The 12,702-nt window shown below is 40.7% G+C and overlaps 2 protein-coding genes across 3 annotated transcripts in view; both read right to left on the reverse strand.

Annotated features, from left to right (window-relative positions):
• Positions 1–120: 120 nt before the first annotated feature.
• plch2b (phospholipase C, eta 2b) lies at positions 121–7,863 on the reverse strand. Its single transcript, XM_026347073.1, has 22 exons — positions 7,808–7,863; positions 7,362–7,714; positions 6,369–6,515; positions 5,773–6,034; positions 5,501–5,636; positions 4,668–4,838; positions 4,416–4,509; positions 4,090–4,293; positions 3,877–3,997; positions 3,612–3,783; positions 3,380–3,487; positions 3,202–3,285; positions 3,015–3,112; positions 2,838–2,926; positions 2,565–2,750; positions 2,335–2,442; positions 2,110–2,234; positions 1,941–2,025; positions 1,696–1,842; positions 1,337–1,416; positions 215–1,259; positions 121–125 (listed from the first exon to the last, which is right to left on the reverse strand). The coding sequence occupies exons 1-22, from the start codon at positions 7,861–7,863 to the stop codon at positions 121–123; spliced, it is 3,876 nt and encodes a 1,291-aa protein (XP_026202858.1).
• Positions 7,864–8,991: 1,128 nt separating this feature from the next.
• skib (v-ski avian sarcoma viral oncogene homolog b) overlaps positions 8,992–12,702 on the reverse strand; it is a 29,640-nt gene continuing 25,929 nt past the window's right edge. For both annotated transcript variants that reach the window (XM_026349681.1, XM_026349679.1), the window contains 3 exons: positions 11,515–11,783; positions 11,184–11,414; positions 8,992–11,070 (listed from right to left, as the gene is read on the reverse strand). In XM_026349681.1, coding sequence (XP_026205466.1) covers positions 10,849–11,070; positions 11,184–11,414; positions 11,515–11,783 — 722 coding nt within the window. In that variant the 3' untranslated portion in view covers positions 8,992–10,848. The remainder of the gene's footprint in view (positions 11,071–11,183; positions 11,415–11,514; positions 11,784–12,702) is intronic.

A 12,702-nucleotide genomic window follows, 5' to 3' on the forward strand; every position in this document is an offset into this window, starting at 1 on the left:
GTGATTCCACTTGGTGTCTTCACATAGATCAGGAAAGAAAATGAGACGAGAACTACTTTGTGGCTTGTTTGTCCTCCCATGCAGGATCTTGTTTTTGCAGTCACAAATCTATGCAGCAATTTAATCTGTAAAATGCACAAAAGCCAGGATTTAATACAGCCTTTTATATTTTTCATATTTTGCAACTGTGAATCACAAATCATCCATGACTCACCATCCAGAAAAAGCGGTGATTTACAACGGATCTCTCTCATTTTCTGGTCAAAAAGCGCCTTCATCTCCCTCTGCAGGGTGCCCTCATTTTGCTCTGTGACGACCGGCACACAGGATGGTACAAACTCCAGACTGTCAGTGCTGCTGTCACTGCTGCTGCATGTGCTGTCTGACAGGCAAAGACCATTGGGTATAGGTCTCACCTGGTAGCTGCCGTAGTTTGGGGCTCGCTGTGTCTGCCAGTGGAAAGCCAGCTTGCGGTTTGCCATTGGTGTCTGAGCAGTGGCCTGTTTTCGGGGGCAGCTGCTTGAGCGAGCCTTCATTCGTATTAGGGTGGGCGGACGGGAGACAGCAGGAGCCTCTAAGGTCCTTCTCACCCTAGCAGGGGAAGGTGGGGGATTAAGTTGAGGAGATGGGATTTCAGGCTTTAGTAAAGTCTGTGACTGAGCAAGTGAATCAGTTGGAATCTGAATTTCAGGTGGTTGCTCTGGTTCAGTGACAGCTCCTGGATCTGGTTCTGCTCGTGGTTCTTCAGATGGTTCTGGCTGCTCTGCTTCAAATGTCTCAGCTGGCTCCTCTTCAGTACAGATGGACCCTTGTGGTTCATCAAATTGATTCTCTAGTTCTTCTTGAATTGTGTGTTGGCTCTCACAAGCAGTGGTCTCAAGGTCAAAGCTGTCTGCTGTCACAGAGGGAGCAGCCCCCGTGTGGTGGGAGTCAGTGGAAGATATCCGGCTGAAGATCCCTCTCCTGTACTCTGGTGTTTCATGAATCTTAACTCGGTGAGCTCGCCTCACTGGCTCACTCATTGCCCCTTTGTGGATGGCAGCCTTGGCTGCGGGCCCTTGTACCAGAAGAGAAAGTTCCCCATTCCTGCTGTCCTGAGAGATGGTATCCAGGTCCTTGCGGAAATGCAGAGCACGTCCATCTTCTGAGGACTGGACAGAGAAGTCTAAAGAGGGATGCCTTTGGTGACTCTTCATATGCTTCTGAGCTGCTTTTTGGATATGTTTTCTGGCTGCTTGCACTGCATTTGTGGGTTTGATCTGAATCAACAAACCAAAATGTTTTAAGATCGTGTTTTTCAGATAAAGCTGAAATTAGATGTGTGAGATTAGCTCACCTTTCCTGTCATATAATTGATCGTGACATGGACAAAGATGGAGGACTCCGCCATCCCCTCCAGGTACACATGCCGATAACCTACACATTCAGAATAAATTGTCTATAAATTGTATTCCTATTAGAAGAATAGTATAAAGAATGGAAATATCCTGGTTTACCTTCATACATAGAACTATTTAACGTTATTTTTCATTTAATATGAAATATACACATATAAATATTAGTGGTTTCACTTCTTGTTTAGGTGCAGCAACTTCCTGGAGTCTTGTCATTACCAAGCTACTGTGAGATATAATATGTTACTGAGGTAGGTTTATGGTTGATTAAGTTACAGATGTCATTAAATAAAGTTTATACCTGGCATCATACTTCTGAAAGCTACAGTTCTCTGTCCTATGAAATCTCGCCCGATAGGATCATGATCCCACACCTGGAAACGCACCAGGGCGATCTGTGGCATTTGAACATTGAAGACAAGGGTCTCCTCCCATATTGGATTGAAACCTGAATGTCAGAAAAAAACATGTTGCACCAACTCGAAGACCCAAAAATCAACATAGTATGACATAATTTGAATTGCAAGACGGAGTTTGTGCAGATACCATTATCATTCACCACCCTGGTCTGCTGCTTGGAACAGTCGACAGGTAGACCAATAATCTCAACCTCGACAAAGGGATCAATAATCTGAGAGTGGAAAACTGAATGTTAGCAGGTGCCTGAAAATGATGTTACCATTAATTGTATGGCTTCATATATTTTTTGCTTTACCTCTCCTCTGTCCCCAAACACAGAGTCTCTGGGTTTGGGTAGCTGTTGTCCGCTGATGATCTTCAGCACTAACTGAGTCTTTTTGTGTCCTGGTAAAGGATCATCCAACATGGGATTAAAGGCACCTGAAAAAAAAAAAGAAAAGAACTAGACTACATCAACTTGAACTGTATCAACTTGAAAATTGTTAATCAGTCTGCACAAACTACATTTGTGTATGCATACCTTTACACATGCATTTAGGCTTCAGAATATAGCCACAGTTTCCATTGCTGGAGAACTTGGCTCGGTTCAGTTCAAGCATGCGTCCCTCTGTCTGATAATTCATTGCAACTAAAAAAATGAACACATAGGTTACACTAATAAACAGATTCTACATATTTACCTGTTTAAAATAGATTTATTGTTGTTATTTTCCAAAATCAGTCCGTGGTGGTAGCTGTGATGTGTCTTACCCATATGACATCCTGCATTCCAGTATGCTTGTGGGTTAAAGTTGCTTGAGTCCACTCTGAAATTGGACGGGTAGACTCTTAGAAGTTGACGCTGGTTTAAACGCACCAACTCACCGGGCTTCAGCTGTATGATCTGGTTCATAACAGTCTCATTGAGAGATGATACCTGCCAACTGTTTGTCAAAGCTGCCAGACGGGAAAATCAAAATGAGCTCTCAGAAACATACAAAGGAAGGAAACCTGGACATTCTCTTTTATCTCCTGTGAATTCACCTTGGGTTTCTATGTCGTGAACTCGCACAGATTTAGTGTATTTGACCAGGTCAGAAAGAGCTCGTGACAGCCTCATGGTTTTCCTCTTCCTGTAAGTGGAGTAAAGACAAACTTGTGTAACCAATAATGCTGGGGTTTCAAACTAAAAACTCTTAATTCAGTGGCTGATAGACTTACTTGGGATGGTAAACAATTTGTGTCCTTTCCCTGCTGCTGCTGTAATCAGACTCTGCATCAGACATTTCCTTACTTTTTGCTCTGATTTTCTTTTTCCTCTGAAAAAAAAAAAAAAAATTATTTTACATTTTCATTACAGGCAGGGAGATGAAAACTAAAATGAACGAAAGACGTTTGAATAGCCGACCTTTCGTTTGAAGCTCCGTATGATTGACCTCCCAAATCGCCTCTTCTTTTTCAGCTGACTGACAGAAGTAGCGCTATTCCCATCCTGAAACAGGCAAATGTATTTATTATGGGTATAATTATGGGTATTTATTCAAAATATCTACTATATCTCTCTAATGCTTTAAGGTTTAATTTGCCTCTGGGTTATCTTCATCATCTTCATCCTCTTCTTCTTCTCCAGTGTCTTCATCAGACACGTCACCCTCCTCTGCATTAGGATCAAGGTTTGCAGGCAGCTTTTTCCCCTGAAAAACAATAATGAATCATTGAACATATTACGTCCTTGCATGCTTATAGTGTATTTAGTGTGCTGTTTATTACGAATGCCTCGTTTAAAACCTAATTGCACATGACATCGTACAAATTGACCTTGACTAAAACTTTCCCTTTCAGGATCTCAGGCGAGGGCAGTTTCTTGTACTCATGCATGCTGACGTGGGATAGATCCAGTTTATCTTGCAGCACCTCTCTCAGATACTCAGCCATTTTCTTCTGCTGAGGCACACTGCAGTGGTTCTCTATGGACAAGACCACTGGATACCTAGGGGGATGAAGTGACAAAACCTGAGCTACCAAACAAACACGGCATACAGCCGTCATGTTTTTTACTGTCTGAGGACCCAGAAACACTTACTGTGATTTTGAGAAGGCGTATTTGTTAATCGTTTCAATAACTTCTCTGAAGAGAATTTTAGATGTCAATGTGTACCCATGATGGATAATGGGTTCTCCATCTGGTCCATCCCAGCAGTCCACTAAATTAGAAGAAAGACAGCGCAGGGAGTCAGCTTGGCTGTGCTGTTGAAAGAAATTGCAGTGAAGCAAGCAGTGGCTTGCTGGCTCTTACCCTCCACACAGCGACAGCCAGCTTGGAGAACGTATGCGTACATTTCCACTCTAGACTGAGACAGTAGCTGGTCTCCTGTCAGGTATGTGTTGTGTGACGTGGCAATAAAGTAGTTACTTAGAGGCTGCGTCATGTCTTGGTTCACTTGGTTGTGCTCCGGGTTAAAGATGTCTCCTGTGGGGCTTCGCATGAAGTTGGTAAATCCTGAAATAAAAATATTTCAGGTAATTATTTTTATAGTGACGTCATGTTTGAACAAGTGCTGTGATGTTTCTCATTGACCACGTGCATTGTTAAATACACTGTCATAAACAGGTTCAACATACCATCAATTCCCAGTACCATATGCTGCAAATTCTCTGGACACGGCTCAAACTTAGATACTATGTCAACTAGATGCTCTCTGGCCAGGCCTCGCATCTGTAAATAAAACAGCAGCAGGAGGGAGGATTAGCTGGTTGATTCCACTGTATCGTAAATAACACCATTGAACATTTAGTTTACATTTTAGTAATGCAAACCAAGAATTTTAACATTGCCTCTGCGGTAATAATCTGCGTGATTATTTTTTGGTATACCTTCTGTTCATTTTCCAGAAAGCGTGCAATGTCGTGAAGATCCAGGACTTCTTTCTGGTTGCTGTATGAGATCAATATCAGGTAGAGATCTCGGCGCGTGGAAATCATCTTATAGAACGAACAGAATTCTTCAAAGGTCAGAGAGCCCTGGTGCTCATCCGTGTCTGCTTCCTACAGATAGCAACAAAAACATTTTGTGACCCAGAGGATGTGAGATTTGAGACTAAAAAATAACATGTACCACACTGATGTGAAGGATATGTTGTACCTCTATCACCAGCAAACATAATGGAGTACATTCACAGAGACATGTCGTCATCAGGAAGGAACGACAGTGAGCTACTGGACTAAAGCAATATTGCAGCGCAACTAAAGCCATCTGTTCAGCAGTTGCCATATGGCCTTCCTGTGGCACTCTCCTGCACTGTGCCAAAATACTGTACATACATATTTGTCTGCTGGCTTCATCTCCATCCTCTTGTCTTACAGTTTCACTGATGAGCACGAGGCGAAGTGAATACCTCTCTAAAGGAGGCATCCAGTATTTTCCACCTTTAACCTTTTTCCTTAACCTAAGACATAATTACTATTTTTTTAATGTCAGTAAGTTTAGCGTTACTCTCCAAACAGCCTGTTTGTTGGTACATCACTTTGGCTCACACTGATTACCATGAAATCTTTAGATATTCATGGTCCCGAAACAAGAAAGCACTTCTGCCTTTGGTGAGCCTCTGACTTTGCCCATCCTTCCCCAAACATATTGTTACTGTGCGTTACCCAATTAAGTCTATCTACGGCAGTGTTCGTGACACTTTTGTTGAAGCAAGTCTTACTTGAAACATCTGTCGGACTTTCTGCTTGGGTAAATTCACATTGAGTTTGTGGAGCAGCTGGTGAACTTCTCCAATACTCAAGGTGCCATCTCCATTTTTGTCGGCCTCAGAGAACGTCTGCTGTAACCACATACAGCTGCAGTTAAGGAGCAAATTACATGATTAGGTTCTGTGGAGTGGATTTTAATTAACCTCTTGTGTTACCCATCACTTTTATGAAGTGGTGTGGTCGTAATAGTTGATCACATATGGAGACTGAAGATGCACATGACTGGCAGAAAAAAAGATATTGATCACGGGTGCGTTGCCTCCGGGCCAAGCTGTCTTCATCGCTGATACCAGCCATGAGATATTTCAGCCCAGTGATCCAAGTGCGGGCCTCCTCTGCATTGGTGGAGACCAGGTCCAGAGACTTGACACGATCCCCATAGTAAATACTGAAGCAGCAGTTTGGGTCAAAGCGGTTGTCTGCATAACGCCTGAAGATCTCTGACTTTTTCCCCTCACAGACTTCATGAATCGAATCAATAGTTACTGAAACAGATGATCAAGAAAGGTTAGAGTGATCGCTCTTAGCTTTCCATCATTTTGGTGGATTCAGCAATAGACTCTATTTGTACTGGTGTAAATTACTGGTGTAAATTTCTTTCCACCATATTTTGATTCCTAGATGTCAAAAATGCTCCATATAAAACAACACAGAACATTAGTAAATTAAAATTAAAATTATATATATATATATATATATATATATAGGTCTATAGCATCTTAAACATTACAGGACACAATTCACTTTTTATGCATATTTATTAGTTTTATCACCTTTTCTAGTATTCATTTCTGAAAATTCAGAGTGGTGATCCCTTACTTTTGGCTTTGTCATGTTTCCTGGATGGACGCCACCGCATGCAGGACTTGTGCTCATCTAAGTAAAAGAATCGGACCAGTCCATTTTTCTTCCCCTTCAGTTTAGTCATCTCGGTGCCAGTCTGCATGGTGCACATACACCTCTCCACTACAGGGAAGCACAAAGAGGAACATTATCTATCAAAAGAAAGGTGCCTCTGCCAGAAGTCTACGGGGATCATCACATGACATTTTTTAAGTGAAATTGTAATTTTCTTCACAACAATTTTACAACCCCAAAGTGAATCCCTGAAGTAGCCAAGACAATTAGAGGTTTACCATCAGGCACTTGTTTATGGGATTAGGCTACGTCACACAGGGATTTAAAGTAGCTGTGTATGTGTTGGTGATAAGAAGCACACAATGGAAATGATACACAGCACGGAAGATGACCTTTGTCTGAAAACAAATCCATCAATTATTAAGTGCATTGAAGCTAACTGTTTCCCTTTTCTCCACATTTTGTGCAAATTTTGAGCAGTGTTTGTACTGAAATAGCAGATCAGATCAGTTTCATTGCAGCAGTCAGGCTGTTGTTCCTCATGGTGAAGTAGTGTAATTGTTTTGTGTGCTGAGAGCAAGTAACCTTTGTTTGTAATCTGAAGCTCAGATGCATGTGACGCCGGTCTGGCACATCATTCAGGCTAATCCTGAAGGGATTGTCCACTGTCCATATGTCTATTAGCTACTCCCAAGCTTCTCCACTTCTCTGCTTTGTTGTGTGGAAATCCCACATTTTGGAGGCAATTTACAAGAAATTAGAATTGTTTAAACTTCAAATTCAAAGGTCCTGATTACAAAATATCACAATATTATATGTATGTAGCAAAGCCAAACAACTGAAATATTCCCTCTTCAGTTTGCTACCCTGTAGGTGTAGGTAGACACTTCTGCTAAACAAGTTTAGGGAGTGTTCAAAAACAAATTTATGAAATGAGTCATCAGTAACTCTTACCTATCTGACCCAGCCTCCATTTGGGCTGTGCAACAACGCTGCCACCAATCCAGAAAAACTCCTCTGCGAGTCTGGAGATGGATGCTTTCTGCCACAGTTTTGGAGAGCTCATAATGGACGGAGTGGGTGAATTCAAGATGCCCGAGGTCTGTTTTGCTTGACGAGAGGAGGGAGACAGCATTTCTGATGAAACAGACTGATAGGTGGTCTTCTTGGGTGACAGACAGGAGAGCAGTGGGCTGCCACTCGATCCTGGAGACTGAGGTGCCATCGCTGGGGTGATGTTCATCCCTGAATTTCGGTCCACCTTTCTTGTCCCATTCACACTAGATGGACGCACCTTCCTCCTCACTCTTCAGGAAAAAAATCTTTAGAGCACAACTTATCAACACACCCTCCTTTTCATATTAAAGTCTTCCCAAATGCGATCAGGGAACAATATTTACATCCAGAAGGTTCTTTCCTCATCATCCTGGGTCCACTGGTCCAGTATGGCAACCATATGTTCCTCTTTATTTATTTATTTTGCACTGAAAAAAAGACTTGCACAGAAGAACTGTGCATGTGTCACTCACTAAATCTTCCTCAAGCCGTAATCCTAGAGTGAGGCTTCAGCCTTACTTTCATGGAGGGATTTTCACGCAACCATTAAGCCTCTGAAGAAAGAGAGTGGGATGGGAAGAGTTAAATTATTAATTTAAATGTACTTGTGACAGGCCTGATCAGTATTACATATAGAAATATATTAGTTAAAGAGAGCTAGGTTTAGGATAGAAAGTACTAGGATTTACGGCTGAAGTCACTAGTGAACCTAACTTCTAACAAACATGAATAATCCTCTCTTTAGTCATGTGTACTTATTTCCCCCTGGAGGCCGTTGTGTGACATACATGCATCTACAAATGGAATACATAACAAGAGCCACTACGAAACCCTCAGAGACAATCAGTCTGTAATTTTCCATGCTGCCCTTTCATTCATCCCTTGGAAGATAAAGACCACTTCACATATCCACCCGTGAAGCCACGCCTATTGTTGACCTAACAAGAAAGACGTCCAGCTGCCATGACTCAACTTTCAGACACTTTCTGTAAAGTTGCACCTGTTAGGATGAGGCAAGGTGCACCTTTATCAGAAGTCTTGTGATGTGACATGATAATAGACATTTTGATTGATTACACTTGCAAGAAGCAGGGTAGTATTCCTAACTTAACTACATCAAATTGCCCCTTGAGCAGTGATTTATCAGCAAGTATAGGTGGAAACACTTGTGTGGGAAAAAAACACAGCTTCTTTTAGTTTCAGGGTCCTGATACTGTACAAGCAGGCTCACTGTACTTTTGACAATATTATTTCAGTAATCAAAGGTTCAGTAAGCTAATACGTTTTTTAATCATGTGAATCAAAACAAAAACAAACAAAAAAAATCTGGTTATTGGTTATTTCTCAACAAGGCAACAAGGTCATGATAATTAATTCCCTGAGCACCATGAATGTCTTATCTGTACAAAATCTATTGGAAATCTATCCAGTAATTATTGAAATTTTTTGGGCTCTCACGATGCCATCAGTAGATCCAAACTGATAACGTGGGAAAAAAACAATCCACAAACAGTCACAAAAACACTCCTTAGATTTAGATTTTAATGGGTATTATACAAGTTTTCTGAAGGAAAAAGAAACCATTAAAACAAGAGGCAAGTGAAACCCCACTTCCAAACCAAAACTACAACAGCATCAGCCAACAAAATGGATATTGCTAATACAATGTACTCAAGAAATACTGAGCGAGGGTATTATAACAATAAGATATAAGTCTGTTTTTTGTCTAAATATACGAGCGCACCTATGGCTGAAGACATGAGTAGGCATCTCTTTTACTCAGTCTGGAATTTGAGCTGGAGGTGCAGGGAATTAAATCAGTTTTTTCAGTTTTTGGACTGTGGTGTAATATATACTCTATAATTCATCAAATAATAAAGATCTTCTCAAATAAACAAACTCAGGGGACAAATTATAATATTCTGTCTGTGTGTAAACTTCACACTTCTGATAGGTCAAGTTCATGATTATTAATGGGGTAAATCACCAAGTCCACTGATTCTGGTAAATGCCCTTTGATTGCAACAATACTCTGGGATATAACAAAGAAATTGCAGTTTTGCAATCCAAATATAGTCTCTTTTTGGTTTCAAGTAAGAGCAAAAAATAATATTCATAATCTGTTTAAGTGTGAAGCAAGCAATAGCAACATACAACAAATATCTTATTTACAATTTCATTGTATTTACATCAAGGGATACGGGGGAAAATTCAAAGTTAACATGTGATTTGAAAAATGTAAGAGGGGGTACAATGCACAATGCAAAGTTATTTTCTTTAAAAAGTGCAATTCCTTTTGTTAAAGTAAAAAAATATAGATCCATATTTTGTATATATGTAGAAATGTTGTTCATATAAACACCATTTGTTGATTTAAGAGCCCTAAAACCAGTGACTAAAAATGAATGCTTTCAGGCAGCAAATTATTATAGAATATAAATTATTTTACAACTAGAAAATCAGAAGTACCGCATTTCAACAATAAAAGACAGCTATTGTAAGTTTTTCCTTTTCGTTTTTTCAGGAGGGCATTTGTAGACTTATATGCGCTAATGTGGGCGAGAATATTTACTATTCATCACATGGTTTGGTTGCAAAAACATTACTGGAAAACAATGCTTAAACAACAAATAAGATTGCATCATAATAATAAACATAACACTTCCATAAAATATCTAAGTTCCATTAAACAGTGGCGGACCTGAAGGCAGACCCCGTTACCTCCAATACTTCAGGTTTCTAAAATACAAAAGGTAGACAAGCTGGTATACATGCGTATGTGTTTGCATATGGATGTTTTTTCTTGCCTATGGAATAACAGTGCCGCACAAGCAATATTTCTTAAAAAGTACATCCCTCTACACAGTTATAAAAAGCAAGCTGATATTAAAAGTAAATAGTGGTAAACTGGTGTCTCTTGTTTCCAGTGGTCTGCAATGACACCTTGGAGTGTACCAGTATTTTGTGGCACCAAGAGTTTCCACGTCTGCTCATATTTCACCAGGCGCAACATGTTTCTTCCCTTCATATTCAAGTAGTGTTATGTGGCTATATTTGTACATCTTAGAATAGCTTATACCAAAATAAAGTCCTTGGGCAGCGTCAGGTGTCCAGTCGAGGGCTCTGACGTCACTGGAGAGATGTGACCATCGCTGAAAGTCTCTCTTCGTTTCACACTCTACAACATGCTCAGACATCATGCTACTTTCCAGTTCATTTCTCAAAATACATACAGTATATTGCCATATAATATTGATTAATATTATATCATATTATACATGACAGATTTTTCCTCTACAAAACTGACTTTGCATTTTGCTGAGTCTCTTTTCCCTAACAGGAGGTGCGACAAAGAGTCTTTTTCTCTGGTTTTCATTGTGCAACTTTAGGATCCGTTGGTGTTTTGTGTGCTTTGTCTCTGTGTGTCCGTGTTTGCTTCCTTGGAGTCTCCAGGAGAGCTGCTCTCGGCCTGCCGTGCCAACTGGGTTTCCAGATCTTTAACAACACTCTCCAGGCTCTGCCGTGCTTCTCTCTCCTGCTGCAGTTCCTGCCTCAGCTGTTCGCGGTCGGCCTCTGCTTGCTGTAGCTGCACATGCAACTCTTCAATCTGCACAATGCAACCAACACAGACAGCTGTCAGTGCAAGTGAAACACAAATAAGGGACAAGAGCAACAGTCGGTCATATTTTAGGGATCACAGGCATCTTGGAGACGTGTTACCTGAGTAGAGTACTTGACCCGGAGACGCTCAGCCTCGCAGCCTTTGTCACAAACTCGCAGCTGTCTCTCTCTCTCCAACTCTCTTTTCAGCCGCCCGCAAGACTCCTCGGCGTCCCTCATCTTCCTCTCCCAATCGACACGAAGGCGTTCAATCTCCTTTCGCAGGTTGCGCTTGGCTTCGATGGCTTCACGAAGGCGCCCTTTCTTAGCAACCCTCACAAACTCCAGTTCCTGCAGAAGCATACAAATGATTGTATGTTTAATAATAATCAAAATAATAATCACTGTTAGTCAGTTCAGTATTTGATAAGACCAGGATGTGATACTGTACCTGCTGAAGGCTGCGTTTAGCTTGCACAGCCACCGCCAGCTTCTCCTCCTGCTTGACTCTCATCCTGACAATCTCCTGCAGGAGTTTTTCTCTGGCTTCTTTGGTGTCCAGCCCTCCATACAGCATCTGTCTCAGGGTGTCCATCTCTGGGCAAACGGGCCCTGACGGCCAGGTAGGTCCCTCGTGACCTCGAGCAACACTCTGAGGGGTCTGAGACACATTGGTGCTGGCTGATTTAGGAGAAACTAGAGGGGGCGCTACTGCTGGGCCTGAGGGAGACAAAGATTCAACAACTTAGTAAGAAATTCAATAAAATGCAATAAATACACCCGTGCATTAATATTAAAATAGTTAATATTGTGACGACTCTGTAGCACTGTAAAAGAAAAACGAAATGATGAAAACTAAAAGAGTACAAATTAATGTTTTGAAACATTTTTTACCAACTGAACCTTTAGTGTTTCAGTCTGTTTCATGTTTGCTTTACTAAGATTTTATCTGTTAATTTCAGGTATTTCACTTCTTCAACAGAACTTTTTATCCATTAATTCTATTTCCAAATTTTAACTCATTATTTCCCACTGGTTATCTCTATTTAGCCAATTCACAATTACTTTTCAAAAACTATTAAACTGCTTCAACAATTATCCTTTACTACTAAAATGAAGTATAGAACTATTGCAAATGCATTACTTTAAAACAGCTGTTTGAACTGTTTATTAATTATTTTTTGCTGACACTTTAAACCATTTATTCAGAACTTTAAGATAGCCATGTTTTTGTGTGTCTGTGAGTGAGAGAGAGACAGTTAATCAACACACTGCATAGGTCTACAATAAAATATGCACTCCCAGCCATTTAAAATTAAAAATAGTCCAATAAAAAAATCAGTTTGTGGAGGTCAGTGTTGATACTGTAGAAAACACTGAGGTGTATTCAGGTGTTTTTCTTCATGTGACTTTTAAAAAATTTTAATATTTGTTAAGTCTGCCTTTTCTGCATCCTTTCCTCATACCTCTTGGTATGTGCAACTTCATAAGTAGACTGCACTATCAAGAGACTGCCTGATATAGCAAAAACTGCTCCACTGATTTCCCATGTACTTCTTCCATGTGACACCAGGTGGCACAGTTGCACAGGACTCAACCTAAGCCAGGTCTGCTGTGGCTCATTTCCAGCAGGGTTTGC

This window comes from Anabas testudineus, chromosome 5 (genome assembly GCF_900324465.2).
Source record: "Anabas testudineus chromosome 5, fAnaTes1.2, whole genome shotgun sequence".
NCBI classification, from domain to species: Eukaryota; Metazoa; Chordata; class Actinopteri; order Anabantiformes; family Anabantidae; genus Anabas; species Anabas testudineus.

What these genes read in the sequence shown, in the direction of transcription:
- plch2b (XM_026347073.1), bottom strand. Translation starts at nt 7,863, where the DNA reads ATGGTTGCCATACTGGACCAGTGGACCCAGGATGATGAGGAAAGAACC. An exon ending in ATGATGAAGATAACCCAGAG is followed by an intron (nt 3,286 to 3,379) that starts GCAAATTAAACC and finishes TGCCTGTTTCAG; the next exon opens with GATGGGAATAGCGCTACTTC. An exon ending in CAAATTGTTTACCATCCCAA is followed by an intron (nt 2,927 to 3,014) that starts GTAAGTCTATCA and finishes CTCCACTTACAG; the next exon opens with GAAGAGGAAAACCATGAGGC.